This window comes from Balaenoptera borealis, assembly GCF_965194805.1.
Source record: "Balaenoptera borealis genome assembly, chromosome: 1".
Lineage (NCBI taxonomy): Eukaryota > Metazoa > Chordata > Mammalia > Artiodactyla > Balaenopteridae > Balaenoptera > Balaenoptera borealis.
This window is the reverse complement of record NC_138860.1, coordinates 114260840-114277153: the sequence shown is the minus strand read 5'-3', so window position 1 is coordinate 114277153 and position 16314 is coordinate 114260840. Positions and strand designations below refer to the sequence as shown.

At 39.3% G+C, this 16314-nt stretch overlaps 1 protein-coding gene across 3 annotated transcripts in view; it reads right to left on the bottom strand.

Annotated features, from left to right (window-relative positions):
- HFM1 (helicase for meiosis 1) overlaps positions 1-16314 on the bottom strand; it is a 146276-nt gene that overhangs the window by 25204 nt on the left and 104758 nt on the right. For all 3 annotated transcript variants that reach the window (XM_082382902.1, XM_082382904.1, XM_082382903.1), the window contains 3 exons: positions 10396-10476; positions 10039-10154; positions 84-163 (listed from right to left, as the gene is read on the bottom strand). In XM_082382902.1, the coding sequence (XP_082239028.1) occupies positions 84-163; positions 10039-10154; positions 10396-10476 (277 nt within the window). The remainder of the gene's footprint in view (positions 1-83; positions 164-10038; positions 10155-10395; positions 10477-16314) is intronic.

The following is a 16314-nucleotide window of genomic DNA, read 5'->3' as shown; positions in this document are numbered from 1 at the left end:
CTTTCTCTGAATACATGACTATTTGGAGGAACAGAGAGTTTATGATGAATACTTTACCTCAGATATTAACATTATATTTGTACCTTGATATACTGGGAAGAGAAGGTTTTGGAGTAAAACCAAACTCTTTAAGGTCCACACTTTGAGATTTATTCATCTGCATCTATTAATGAAAAATTAACAAGTTCAACTATCAATTTCATATCAATACACCTTTTAACAAATAAGCCAAACAGCAAAATTCCTGCTGATACATATAGTCCCCAAACCAATAAATTGTGAGAAACTCAAGCTAGTTTTCAACTCAAATCTCCTTCTCAGGCCCTTCTTAAATGTTGATATTCTTCATGGTTCTTCGTCATGAGGCCTTTTTCTCTTCTCACTCTCACTCATTCTCAATCATAAATCTCATTTACTCCCATGGCTTCAATTACCATCTACACATGAATGACTCTCAAATCTATAGCTCTCTGTAGATTTGAGCTTAGCTCTCTTTCTTGATTTTCTAGCTCAGCTCTCTCCTGACTTTCAAACAGCGATTATCCAACTGTCTATAGAACATCTTTACCTAGACATCTTGTAGGCCTCCAAATTCAGTATTTCCCAAATGAACTTATCATGTCTCTACTCCTCCAAACTTGCTTTCCATTTACAGTGTCTACCCTAGTGAGGCCCCACTTTTTTCCCAGTTGCTCAAGACAGAAGGGCATCATCTTTATTCCTTCTACTTCACCCCTTATAACCAATAAGTAGCAAGGTAGTTGTTTCTATCTCTGAAAAATATCTTAAACCCAGCCACTTCTCTCCACTGCTACTGCCACTACACTAGACTAGGCCATTGTCTTGCCTGGACTACTGCAAAACCTCCCTAATGAGTCCTTATGTTCCTTTTCTATTATCCTCTAATGCATTCTCTACATTGCATCCAGAGTGAACTTTATAAAATGCGGTTCCAATCATGCCACTGATTAAAGCCCTTCAGTGATTTCCCAGTACTTTCAGGGTAAAATCCAAATCCTTAAAATAGCAAAAATGTTTTCATGATCTAGCTCCTACTTCTTCAGCTTTATCTTTCTCCACCCTCCTGTATTACTTCAGTTTTTAAAAAGATCTCTATCTCTTTCTCAGCTCTGAACCACTGCATATTCTCTATATCTGAAATACTTTTCTATCCCTCTTTACCACCACTCTGGTACTCACCTCTCCATACTTGCTTATGCCCATATATCCTTCAGGTCTCAATCATGTTTATTAGGAATCCTTTCCTGGCCTATCAAATGTGGAGTGAATGCACTTTCTATATAAGTTCAAGTTATCTTTTACACTTCTGTCACAGAATCACTCATCACACTGTACTGAAAAAGCCTATTAACTTATTTGTATCCTTCACTCAACTGTAAGCTTTATGAGGTCTGGGACTAAAACGGTCTTATCACTGGATCTTCCACACCTACTATAGTGCTTGGCACATTCTTGGTGCTCAATGAATATGGGAGGAAGGAAGGAAGGAAGGAAGGAAAGGAAGGAAGGAAGGGAGGGAAGAAGGGAGGGATGGATGATATGGAATAAGTACAAAAAGAAGGTAGGAAAAACTTGGGATACTAAAAAATAATTGTCTCAGAAAAGGTGGTTGCCATTTCAAACTGTAAACCTCTCCATGTTTCCCAATATTCTCCTTGTTTTAGCCTCATGACTTAGAATCTTCTTTCTTATAAAAGACCTAGAGAGGAGACCTTCGAGATGGCGGAAGAGTAAGACGTGGAGATCACCTTCCTCCCCACAAATACATCAGAAATACATCTACATGTGGAACAACCCCTATAGAACACCTATTGAATGTTGGCAGAAGACCTCAAACTTCCCAAAAGGCAAGAAACTCCCCACGTACCTGGGTGGGGCAAAAACAAAAAGAAAAAACAGAGACAAAAGAATAGGGACGGGACCTGCACCAGTGGGAGGGAGCTGTGAAGGAGGAAAAGTTTCCACACAGTAGGAAGCTCCTTCACTGCTGGAGACTGGGGGTGGCGGTGCTGGGGGGAGCTTCGGGGCCACGGATGAGAGTGCAGCAACAGGGGTGTGGAGGGCAAAGCGCAGAGATTCCCTCACAGAGGATCGGTGCCGACCAGCACTCACCAGCCTGGGAGGCTTGTCTGCTCACCCGCCGGGGCAGGCGGGGGCTGGGAGCTGAGGCTCGGGCTTTGGAGGTCGGATCCCAGGGAGAGGACTGGGGTTGGCTGCGTGAACACAGACTGAAGGGGGCTAGTGTGCCACAGCTAGCCAGGAGGGAGTCCGGGAAAAAGTCTGAAACTGCCTAAGAGGCAAGAGACCATTGTTTCGGGGTGCGCCAGGAGAGGGGATTCAGAGCACCGCCTAAACGAGCTCCAGAGACAGGTGTGAGCCGCGGCTATTAGTGCAGACACCAGAGACGGGCATGAAATGCTAAGGCTGCTGCTGCAGCAACCAGGAGGCCTGTGTGCAAGCACAGGTCACTCTCCACACCTCCCCTCCCGGGAGACTGTGCAGCCCGCCACTGCCAGGGTCCCATTATCCAGGGACAACTTCCCCGGGAGAACGCACGGCGTGCCTCAGGCTGGTGCAACGTCACGCCGGCCTCTGCCGCCGCAGGCTCACCCCGCATCCGTACCCCTCCCTCTCCCCGGCCTGAGTGAGCCAGAGCCCCCGAATCAGCTGTTCCTTTAATCCCGTCCTGTCTGAGTGAAGAACAGATGCCCTCAAGCGACCTACACACGGGGTGGGGGGGGCCAAATCCAAAGCTGAACCCCAGGAGTTGTGCGAACAAAGAAGAGAAAGGGAAATCTCTCCCAGCAGCCTCAGGAGCAGCCGATTAAATCTCCACGATCAACTTGATGTACCCTGCATCTGTGGAATACCTGAATAGACAACAAATCATCCCAAAATTGAGGCGGTGAACTTTGGGAGCAACGATATATATATTTTTTTCCTTTTTCTCTTTTTGTGAGTGCGTACGTGTATGCTTCTTTGTGTGATTTTGTCTGTATAGCTTTGTTTTACCATTTGTCCGAGGGTTCTGTCTGTCTGTTTTGTTTTTTTAGTATAGTTTTCAGTGCTTGTTATCATTGGTGGATTTGTTTTTTGGTTTGGTTGCTGTCCTCTTTCTTTCTTTTTTTTCTTTTTTTATTATTTTAAAATTTTTTTACTTTTAATAATTATTTTTATTTTAATAACTTTATTTTATTTTTTTCTTCCTTTCTTCTTTTCTCCCTTTTCTTCTCAGCTCTGTGGCTGAGAGGATGTTAGTGCTCCGGCCAGGTGTCAGCCTGTGCCTCTGAGGTGGGAGAGCCAAGTTCAGGACACTGGTCCACCAGAGACCTCTCAGCTCCACGTAATATCTAATGGCAAAAGCTCTTCCAGAGATCTCCATCTCAACGCTAAAGCCCAGCTCCACTCAACGACAAGCAAGCTACAGTGCTGGACACCCTATGCCAAACAACTAGCAAGACAGGAACACAACCCAACCCATTAGCAGAGAGTCTGCCTAAAATCATAATAAGGCCACAGACACCCCAAAACACACCAACAGACATGGTCCTACCCACCAGAAAGACAATATCCAACCTCATCCACCAGAAGACAGGCACTAGTCCCCTCCACCAGGAAGCCTACACAACCCACTGAACCAACCTTAGCCACTGGGGGCAGACACCAAAAACAATGGGAACTACAAACCTGCAGCCTGTGAGAAGGAGACCCCAAACACAGTAAGTTAAGCAAAATGAGAAGACAGAGAAATACACAGCAGATGAAGGAGCAAGGTAAAAACCCACCGTACCAAACAAATGAAGAGGAAATAGGCAGTCTGCTTGAAAAAGAATTCAGAGTAATGATAGTAAAGATGATCCAAAATCTTGGAAATAGAATGGAGAAAATACAAGACACGTTTAACAAGGACCTAGAAGAACTAAAGAGCAAACAAACAAGATTAACAACAATAAATGAAATTAAAAATTCTCTAGAAGGAATCAATAGCAAAATAACTGAGGCAGAAGAATGGATAAGTGACCTGGAAGATAAAATAGTGGAAATAACTACCACAGAGCAGAATAAAGAAAAAAGATTTAAGGACCCTCTCAGAGACCTCTGGGACAACATTAAATGCACCAACATTCGAATTCTAGGGGTCCCAGAAGAAGAAGAGAAAAAGAAAGGGACTGAGAAAATATTTGAAGAGATTATACTTGAAAACTTCCCTAATATGGGAAAGGAAATAGTCAAGTCCAGGAAGCACAGACAGTCAGATACAGGATAAATCCAAGGAGAAACACGCCAAGACACATATTAATCAAACTATCAAAAAATAAATACAGGGCTTCCCTGGTGGCTCAGTGGTTGAGAATCTGCCTGCCAATGCAGGGGACACGGGTTCGAGCCCTGGTCTGGGAAGATCCCACATGCCGTGGAGCAACTGAGCCCGTGAGCCACAACTACTGAGCCTGCGCATCTGGAGCCTGTGCTCCGCAATAAGAGAGGCCACGATAGTGAGAGGCCCGTGCACCGCGATGAAGACTGGCCCCTACTTGCCGCAACTAGAGAAAGCCCTCGCACAGAAACGAAGACCCAACACAGCCAAAAATAAAAATATAAATAAATAAATAAATAAATAAATAAAAATGCAATGAAATTTTTAAAAAAACTTAAAAAAGAAATCTTTAAATACATACATACATACATACATACATACATACATACATACATACAAAGAAAACATATTAAAAGCAGCAAGGGAAAAAAACATACAAGGGAATCCCCATAAGGTTAACAGCTGATCTTTCAGCAAAAACTCTGCAAGCCAGAAGGGAGTGGCAAGACATATTTAAAGTGATGAAAGGGAAAAATCTACAACCAAGATTACTCTACCCAGCAAGGATCTCATTTAGATTTGACAGAGAAATTAAAACCTTTACAGACAAGCAAAAGCTAAGAGAATTCAGCACCACCAAACCAGCTTTACAACAAATGCTAAAGGAACTTCTCTAGGCAGGAAACACAAGAGAAGGAAAAGACCTACAATAACAAACCCAAAACAATTAAGAAAATGAAAATAGGAACATACATATCGATAATTACCTTAAATGTAAATGGATTCAATGCTCCAACCAAAAGACATACACTGGCTGAATGGATACAAAAATGAGACCGATATATATGCTGTCTACAAGAGACCCATTTCAGACCTAGGAACACATACAGACTGAAAGTGAGGGGATAGAAAAAGATATTCCATGCAAATGGAAATCAAAAGAAAGCCACAGTAGCAATTCTCATATCAGAAAAAATAGACTTTAAAATAAAGACTATTACAAGAGACAAAGAAGGACAATACATAATGATCAAGGGATCAATCCAAGAAGAAGATATAACAATTGTAAATATTTATGCACCCAACATAGGAGCACCTCAATACATAAGGCAAATGCTAACAGCCATAAAAGGGGAAATCGACAGTAACACAATCATAGTAGGGGACTTTAACACCTCACTTTCACCAATGGACAGATCATCCAAAATGAAAATAAATAAGGAAACACAAGCTTTAAATGATACATTAAACAGGATGGACTAAATTGATATTTATAGGACATTCCATCCAAAAACAATAGAATACACATTCTTCTCAAGTGCTCATGGAACATTCTCCAGGATAGATCATATCTTGGGTCACAAATCAAGCCTTGGTAAAGTTAAGAAAATTGAAATCTTATGAAGTATCTTTTCCGACCACAAAGCTATGAGACTAGATATCAATTACAGGTAAAAATCGGTAAAAAATACAAACACATGGAGGCTAAACAACACACTACTTAATAACGAAGAGATCACTGAAGAAATCAAAGAGGAAATCAAAAAATACCTAGAAAGAAATGACAATGAAAACACGACGACCCCAAACCTATGGGATGCAGCAAAAGCAGTTCTAAGAGGGAAGTTTAGAGCAATACGATCTTACCTTAAGTAACAAGAGACATCTCAAATAAATGACCTAACCTTACACCTAAAGCAATTAGAGACAGAAGAACAAAAAACCCCAAAGTTAGCAGAAGGAAAGAAATTATGACGATCAGATCAGAAATAAATTAAAAAGAAATAAATGAAAATAAAATTTTTCTTAAATGAAAAAGAAATAAATGAAAAAGAAAATGAAGGAAACAATAGCAAAGATCAATAAAACTAAAAGCTGTTTCTTTGAGAAGATAAACAAAATTGATAAACCATTAGCCAGACTCATCAAGAAAAAAAAGAGAGAAGACTCAAATCAATAGAATCAGAAATGAAAAAGAAGTAACAACTGACACTGCAGAAATACAAAGGTTCATGAGAGATTACTACAAGCAACTATATGCCAATAAAATGGACAACCTGGAAGAAATGGACAAATTCTTAGAAAAGCACAACCTTCTGCAACTGACCCAGGAAGAAATAGAAAATATAAACAGACCAATCACAAGCACTGAAATTGAGACTGTGATTAAAAATCTTGCAACAAACAAAAGCCCAGGACCAGATGGCTTCATAGGAGAATTCTATCCAACATTTAGAGAAGAGCTAACACCTATCCTTCTCAAACTCTTCCAAAATATAGCAGAGGAAGGAACACTCCCAAACTCATTCTATGAGGCCACCATCACCCTGATACCAAAACCAGACAAAGATGTCACAAAGAAAGAAAACTACATGCCAATATCACTGATGAACATAGATGCAAACTCCTCAACAAAATACTAGCAAACAGAATCCAACAGCACATTAAAAGGATTATACACCATGATCAAATAGCATTTATCCCAGGAATGCAAGGATTCTTCAATATACGCAAATCAATCAATGTGATACACCATATTAACAAATTGAAGGATAAAAACCATATGATCATCTCAACAGATGCAGAAAAAGCTTTTGACAAAATTCAGCACCCATTTATGATAAAAACCCTCCAGAAAGTAGGCATAGAAGGAACTTACGTCAACATAATAAAGGTCATATATGACAAATCCACAGCCAACATCATTCTCAATTGTGAAAAACTGAGACCATTTCCACTAAGATCAGGAACAAGACAGGTTGTCCACTCTCATTACTATTATTCAACATAGTTTTGGAAGTTTTAGTGACAGCAGTCAGAGAAGAAAAAGAAATAAAAGGAATCTAAATTGGAAAAGAAGAAGTAAAGCTGTCACTGTTTGAGATGACATGATACTATACATAGAGAATCCTAAAGACTCTACCACAAAACTACTAGAGCTAATCAGTGAATTTGGTAAAGTAGCCGGGTACAAAATTAATGTACAGAAATCTCTTGCATTCCTATACACTAATGATGAAAAATTTGAAAGAGAAATTAAGGAAACACTCCCATTTACCATTGTAACAAAAAGAATAAAATACCTAGGAATAAACCTACCAAAGGAGACATGGACCTGTATGCAGAAAACTATAAGACACTGATGAAAGAAATTAAAGATGATACAAACAGATGGAGTGATATACCATGTTCTTGGATTGGAAGAATCAACACTGTTTAGATGACTCTACTACCCAAAGCAATCTACAGATTCAATGCAATCTCTATCAAAGTACCAATGGAATTTCTCACAGAACTAGAACCAAAAATTTCACAATTTGTATGGAAACACAAAAGACCCCAAATAGCCAAAGCAATCCTGAGAAAGAAAAATGGAGCTGGAGGAATCAGGCTCCCTGACTTCAGAGTATACTACAAAGCTACAGTAATCAAGGCAATATGGTACTGGCACAGAAACAGAGATATAGATCAATGGAACAGGATACAGAGCCCAGAGATAAATCCACGCACATATGGTCACCTTATTTTTGATACAGGAGACAAGAATATACAATGGAGAAAAGACAGCCTCTTCAATAAGTGGTGCTGGGAAAACTGGAGAGCTACATGTAAAAGAATGAAATTAGAACACTCCCTAACACCATACACAAACATAAACTCAAAATGGATTAAAGACCTATATGTAAGACCTGACACTATAAAATTCTTAGAGGAAAACATAGGCAGAACACTCTATGATGTAAATCTCAGCAAGATCCTTTTTGACCCACCTCCTAGAGAAATGGAAATAAAAACAAAAATAAACAAATGGGACCTAATGAAACTTAAAAGCTTTTGCACAGCAAAGGAAACCATAAACAAGACCAAAAGACAACCCTCAGAATGGGAGAAAATATTTGCAAATGAAGCAACTGACAAAGGATTAATCTCCAAAATTTACAAGCAGCTCATGCAACTCAATATCAAAAAAACAAACAACCCAATCCAAAAATGGGCAGAAGACCTAAATAGACATTTCTCCAAAGAAGATAAACAGATTGCCAAGAAACACATGAAAGGATGCTCAACATCACTAATCATTAGAGAAATGCAAATCAAAAGTACAATGAGGTATCACCTCACACCAGTCAGAATGGCCATCATCAGAAAATCTACAAACAATAAATGCTGGAGAGGGTGTGGAGAAAAGGGAACCCTCTTGCACTGTTGGAGGGAATGTAAATTGATACAGCCACTATGGAGAACAGTATGGAGGTTCCTTAAAAAACTAAAAATAGAACTATCATGCGACCCAGCAATCCCACTAGTTGGCATTGCATATATCCTGAGAAAACCATCATTCAAAAAGAGTCATGTACCACAATGTTCATTGCAGCTCTATTTCCAATAGCCAGGACATGGAAGCAACCTAAGTGTCCATCGACAGATGAATGGATAAAGAAGACATGGCTCATATATACAATGGGATATTACTCAGCCATAAAAAGAAACGAAATTGAGTTATTTGTAGTGAGTGTATGGACCTAGAGTCTGTCATACAGAGTGAAGGAAGTCAGAAAGAGAAAAACAAATACCGTATGCTAACACATATATATGGAATCTAAAAAAAAGAAAGAAAGAAAAAAAATGGTTATGAAGAACCTAGGGGCAGGACAGGAATAAAGACGCAGATGTGGAGAATGGACTTGAGGACACAGGGAGGGGGAAGGTAAGCTGGGACGAAGTGAGAGAGTGGCAGGGACTTATATATACTACCAAATGTAAAATAGATAGCTAGTGGGAAGCAGCCGCATAGCACAGGGAGATCAGCTCAGTGCTTTGTGACCACCTAGGGGGTGGGATGGGGGGGGTGGGATAGGGAGGGTGGGAGAGCCTCAAGAGGGAGGAGATATGGAGATATATGTGTATGTATAGCTGATTCACTTTGTTATAAAGCAGAAACTAACACACCATTGTAAAGCAATTATACTCTAATAAACATGTTAAAAAAAAAAAAAAAAGACCTAGGAAAGAATCAGGCACTCTGCCATTTTCTTGGCTCTGTTTTGTGGCCTGATCAATTATTTTGCCCTGGATATGATGACTTAGGCTTAGAGTAAGTCTGCTAGTGACTAGCCTATCAATCAGTAGGGACTCCCATTTCTTCATCACTTGAAAGGGAGACTCTTGCTCAGTACTCATCTATGTGCATGAATCAAAATCAACTTCAGACTTTCCAGCGCAGTCCACCACAGATGGAGCCACAAAAGGGCAAGAGTTTCTAGTTTCAATTGCTGAACCAAAGCAAGCAACATATCCCTCTTCTCTGGTTTAAAATAAAAAAGAGGTTAATGAAGGAAAGGAATGTATAACTATGCCCCTATGCGCCAAAAGTGGATTTATAGATTAATTATTAAAAACCATAGTATCTTTTCCTATAGAAACAGTATTATGAATAATAGTCATTTTCCTACTCAAGCCTTTATGTAACTCTAAAGTACTCTGTGGATACCTACCTAATTGATACCCAGAATAAAGGGATATTCATATACATTTAATTACAGAACAAGGGATAAATGTTCTTAAAACTAACCTCTTCCACGCACCGTGATGAAGAGTGGCCCCCGCTTGCCACAACTAGAGAAAGCCCTCGCACAGAAACGAAGACCCAACACAGCCATAAGTAAAAAAATTAAAAAATAATTTTTAAAAAAACTAACCTTTAGACGTTTCACTGGAGGAAGAGATGAAAGAGCATTTCTGTTTCTTAAATCAGATAAATATGAAGAAACTGTTGACTCTTTCATTTCTGACTTCTGTGCAACTCCATTTTTACCTATGAAAAGAAATTCTAGATTCTTTAAGTTAAACTTTATGTATTGTTCATATAAAGCCAAATTTCTTCAAAATTTCTAATATTTACTTTTTAAAAATGTTAACCACAAAAGAAAGAAAATTATTTGAGTTATAAGCTGCATAATATAAATATCATACATAGATAATTAGGATATTATTACTATTCTTCAATGACCTTTCAATTTTTAAAACCTGAAATAAACTTGTTTTATGGAACTCACAGCAGTCATGTCCACATGTATGTTTATTTTTACAGTGATGTTTACATTCTCGGTTCCCAGGTTTTTTGCAGGCAGTCATTCCTAAATTAATATAAGAAAAGAAAGCCTCTTTTTCAGTACATCTATTAATGTGACTAATTATAATTAATTTTTATCCAGCTCTGTCCTTTCTGGCAGTACAAAAAGATTATGATTTTCACATCCCTCAAAAGTTAACCCCTTTAATATGTATTTTTAAAAAGATATCCTGATAACAATCAGAATATTTTCTGGCAGTACAAAAAGATTATAATTTTCACACTCCCTCAAAAGTTAACTCCTTTAATATGTATTTTTAAAAAGATATTCTGATAACAATCAGTCCCTGCCTCACTATGGGGCCCATCCCAACTTTTCACAAGGAGCACTGAGTCACCTATAAGCTTCTCTTAACCTCCCTGATATAAATAGAACCAAATATCACTGAACATCAGTTAACTCCTGCTGAATGAGGGTGGAGTTTTGAAACTTTTTTTTCTACTTTATACTTAAGCCTGAAGAACCCGGAAAGAAGGAAACCTCATGGCATTTTGATGGTACCACTGACAGCAGCTAGTAGATAGGACACCATGCATATTTAATAAATGTTAGAAATAAGTGCTTAGGGATATAAACAAATTTGCTATATGAATTCATAGAAAGGAGAGATTGCTTCCAGCTTGACCCCTCTAAGCTAGAATTAATATATCCAAATATATAATCTATTCTTCATTTATTATATTTAAGTAGGCTTTTTCTTGATTTTAACCCTCCGAGTAACATGGGAGAAGGGAGAGATATTTGAAGTGGTCCTTGAAGGACAGACAGGATCTGGACATGAGAAGGGGACCAGAGGAAGATGTTCCAGACAGAGAGCATAATATCCAAAGGCAGCAAACCACAGACTATAGAAACAAATCAGTTTATTTTTGCTGGAGCACAGATTTTAAATGAATTAGAAATGTTGGAGGTAGTGAAGAGCTTTGAAAACCTTTGTAATCTTTCTTGGTCCTTTACTCTTCATTTTCAGTGTGTTGCTCAATCAGCTTTTTCAAGGCATGGCACATCTAAACAATGATAATATATGTATAGCACCCAGGGGTAAATGAATAAGGCTGCTCACCATATGAGGCAACTGGTTAGATGCCTTGAGGGCTGAGCAGATCAATGTACTGGGTACTGAAAAAGTAATAAAATATCGCTGGCAACTGGTAGCTGACAGCTGAACCACAGTGTTCCCAACTGAACCTAAACAATTTCGGCAGAATATAAACAATACTCAGATAAGGCCACTCTATGATCGTAGTAGAAGACAGATATAAGACTAGTGTGTAATTATTTCTGAAAGTAGAGACAAGGACGCTGAAGAACCACAAAAATAACTAAACATCTCCCTCTTCTGGCTAACACAAATGACTACTATTTTTTTAATTCTCCAATCTCCAAGATAAGATATACCAAAATATCCAATATCCCACTTGCTGATAGCACCCAATCTAGAATTGACCTCTGCTTCTCCCAAACCCTTCTAAGAATCACCTGGCACAAGCTGAACTCCTATAATAGGCTCCTCCCAATTCCCTGAGATGACCCACAGTTCTGCAGGTGCTGTTCTCCTTTGCTGCAGCAAATTAAAAAATACCTAGCTTTCCTCAAATACAGGTATGCTCCTAGTGATCCTTGTCTGAAAGGTTTCAATGTTATACTTTACAAGGTACGTCACGGCTTACTGGTTGAGAAGTTTTGCCCCAGTTCATGATTTCTGTTTTCCTTGAATCCAGTCCTACCATGCTACAATTTATCTATATGCTGTTGCTTAATTAATCCTCCCAAAATTCAGCTCTGATCAGATCATTTGCCCACTTCGAAACGTTAGTTACTTCCTGCTGCCAACAAAATTAATTCCACATTTAAGGTCCTCCACAATGTAATTCTAGCCTCCCTTCTAGCACCCATATTAACCCTACATCCAAAAAAATACATTCACTTGCCATTAGTGTTCAAATAGTCCCAAGACTTTCTATGATTGTACCTTTGATATTACCTCTTGTCTTAGAAGACCCTTCTTTGTCTACCAGAAGCCTATCTATCAGCTTTCAAGACCAACTCAAATGGCACCTCTATCATGGAGATCTATACTGATCACCTAAATTGGAAGTGATTTCTCTCTCCTTCAAGCCCTTATGGCATTTTCTTTGCCCCTCTCACCTACTGTATGCTACTTTATATTTAATGTATTTACATGAAAAAACACAGTGGTGAAGTACAGGGCACCCTAAACTAGAGTAAGAAAACATGAGTTCTAATATGGATTGTTCTCTGTTAAAAACAACAACAACAACAACAACAGGGATTAAAAATACTACTACCTGTTTTGGACTTCCCTGGTGGCGCAGTGGTTAAGAATCTGCCTGCCAATGCAGGGGACATGGGTTCGAGCCCTGGGCTGGGAAGATCCCACATGCCGCGGAGCAGCTAAGCCCGTGCGCCACAACTACTGAGCCCGTGTGCTGCAACTACTGAAGCCTGTGCACCTAGAGCCCGTGCTCCACAACAAGAGAAGCCACCGCAATGAGAAGCCCGCGCACCGCAACAAAGAGTAGCCTCCGCTCGCCCCAACTAGAGAAAGCCCGCGCGCAGCAATGAAGACCCAAAGCAGCCAAAAATAAATAAATAAATTTATTTTAAAAAATAATACTACCTGTTTTGTTACCTCACAGAGGTAAAAAGATAAAATGAAATTACGTATGTGATAGCATTTTAGAATTAAGTAATAAAGTAATATATTAGTGTATGTATTATCTCTACTATTACATTAATTAAAGATTATACAAGTAAATATAAAATTGTTCTGAGTGCTATGAAGGAGAGGGGCACAATGCTATATAACAGGGGGAATGGTCCTGGTCAGGAATGTCTTGGAAGACTTTCCTACGGAAGTGATAATTGGACTGAGGACTGAAAAAAGAGTGGCGTTAACAAGGCAAAGGGGTAGGAGAAAGAAAGGGATAGCATATGAAAAAGCTTTAAACAAGAGAAAGCATGGCACGTGGAGAAATTAAAAGAAGGTCAATGTGGCTGACGCTCAGAAAATAAGAGAGTGCATGAGATGAGACTACAGTGGTAGAAAGATCAGCCTGTATTCCTAGGGAAACAGCTCCACCATGGCACCCTGGTGATTGCATGTCTCCACCTAGGCAAGGCTCAGTTAGTTACAGAATGCCCTCTGATCCTCCCTGGGACATATCAAGATAGGCAGTCTTGCGAGGAACTGTTAAAGGCTATTTCTCATCTGCCTCCTTAGCTTGCAGGAGGCTGCCTATCCTGCATAAGGCTGCCATGAGGCAGTTTCTCATCTGTCTCCTGGTTCTAGTAAGGCACAGGACTTTCCACCTTGACCCTTTCAGGTACAGCTGTAGGCTGTAAAGTTGCTTAGCTGCAGCCTAGAGGTGACTCCTCAAAAACAAAGCAACCCATCATTCTCGTCATCTGGTCCCTCCAGTTCAGTGTCATCCTCCGGGATTATGGATGCATGCAGCTGATACCACGCTGATCATGTTTTGCTGTCTGTGTAAGTAATAAACTGTCTAAATATATTTGGGTCTCTTGTGTCCTTACCAGTCAATCCTATGGAGATGAGGCAAGACTACATAGCAGCTGGCACCCCACTGCTACTTAGGAACTGATTGACTAAGTGATAGTATGGAACCTTGTAGGGGATGTTAATGATGTGGATCTTTTATTCTAAGAGCTATGTGGAGCCACTGAAGTGTTTTAACCAAAGAAGGGACATAACTGAATTTGCATTTTGAAAAAAGCAATCTATGGAGTGTAGTATGGAGAACAGATTTGAGAGAGGACAGAGTAGATGCAAGAAAACTAGTTAAGAGGCTACTGTAGGAGAATGGATTTGAAAGAGGATGGAGCAGATAAAAGAAAATTACAGTAACAGTCTAGAGTGGTAGTATTAGTAGATTCAAAGAGAATGGACTAATTTGAGAGATACATAGAGGTAAAAATATTTTTAATGCAGAATCAAGTGGAGTGCTTTTCTTTCTTGAGCAACATATTATTTTCCCTGAAGTTTTACTGCCTTCCTTTTAGTCTAGCAATATCTACCTAAAGTTTCTTTAGTTCATTCAAATATTTCAAAGATAAAGGCAACTATATGAAAACACCTCACCCATTTACTCCCCAAATATATATCTCCTTTCTTGAGCCCTCCATCTTCCTCCCAATGCAATCTAGGCCTGTGCTATAGTTGTCATCCTGGAACTTCCTTTCATTAAGCTTCTGGGCTGAATCCACTATTGCTGGATTCTTTGACTTTTTTTTTATTGGTTAACTGCTTTGTTTGTGCTCATCCTAGAACAACTGCCTAAGAAAGGATGTATGAGAGTTAAACTTTCTGAATCCTTGAATGTATTAAGATGTCTTTATTTTACTTTCACACTTAATTAATAATTTTCCTGGGTATATAACACGGGGTTGGAAATCATTTCCCCCTGGATTTTTAAGTCCACTGTCTTCTACCATCCAGTGTTGCTGATAAAAACATTAAAACTACTTCAATTTTTGTTCCTTGGAAGCATTTATGATTTTTCTCTCTATCCATGATGTTCTGAAACGTTGTTTCCTTTGTAGATCCTTTCATTCATCCTAACCAGCACTCAGTAAGCCTTTTTGATGCGCAGATATATGTCTCACTTTAAGTCTAGTGAATCTTCTCAAATTATTTATTCTGATTTGTTTGTTCTGTCTTTCTGGAACTTTTTTAAAAAAATTAATAGCTACTCTACTTATTTATTTATTCATTTATTTTTAGCTGTGTTGGGTCTCCGTTTCGTGCGAGGGCTTTCTCTAGTTGCGGCAAGCGGGGGCCACTCTTCATCACGGTGCGCGGGCCTCTCACTATCGCGGCCCCTCCCGTTGCGGGTCACAGGCTCCAGACGCGCAGGCTCAGCAGTTGTGGCTCACGGGCCCAGTTGCTCCGCAGCATGAGGGATCTTCCCAGACCAGGGCTCGAACCCGTGTCCCCTACATTAGCAGGCAGATTCTCAACCACTGCGCCACCAGGGAAGCCCCTTTATGGGGCTTTTATTAGTCAGGTATCAGACTCCAGATTGCCCTCTTGTCTCATGATTTCTGTCTCCTTGTCTTTTTGCTTTCATTCAGATTATACTGATTTTATTTTCTGGCCCTCCAGCTAAGCTATTTTTTTTTTTCGAATCATAATTTTTACTTCCCTGTGCTCGCTCTTCTTCTTTAATTGTTCTTTTTTTCACAGCATGCTACTCTGTTTTATGGTTTCAATTTAGTCTTTAATTTCTCTGATGTTACTGATTAGTTTATATTACGTTTTATTACATCTCTGAATTATCCTGTTGTTCTTTCGTCCACTTTCTGTTTACTTATTTTGGGCTTTCTTTCACATGTTCCAAATTTTCCTCAAATGTCTCTTCATCCTTGTTTATCTGCCTATACAGCAGTCCTATTATATCTCCACAGATGAGAAAATTAATTCATAAAGAGGTTAAGTAACATGTTCAAAACTATGAAATAATAAGTAGCAAATTTGAGATTCTAATTCAGGTGGTCTAATTCCAGAGCCTGACCTCTCAAACACCCTGCTTTACTAGTTATACTAGCTACCTTAGTTCTCCCCATATAATGCATTTAATTTACTTAGGGAAGGAATCTACTGTTTGTGGGGTGGGAAGAATAGGAGGAAACGCCTTGAAGGTTGTTGTTTTGAAGTAAGTGATAAGGAGTCACTTTGTCCCTTATCCAGCAATTTCTAATAGATGAACTTCTAAACATTACCACAAGATGGTGCACAATGACTACACATTTGTTCCCAGTGGTGGAAACTAACTAGGATCTGGAAATCTAATTATAGAG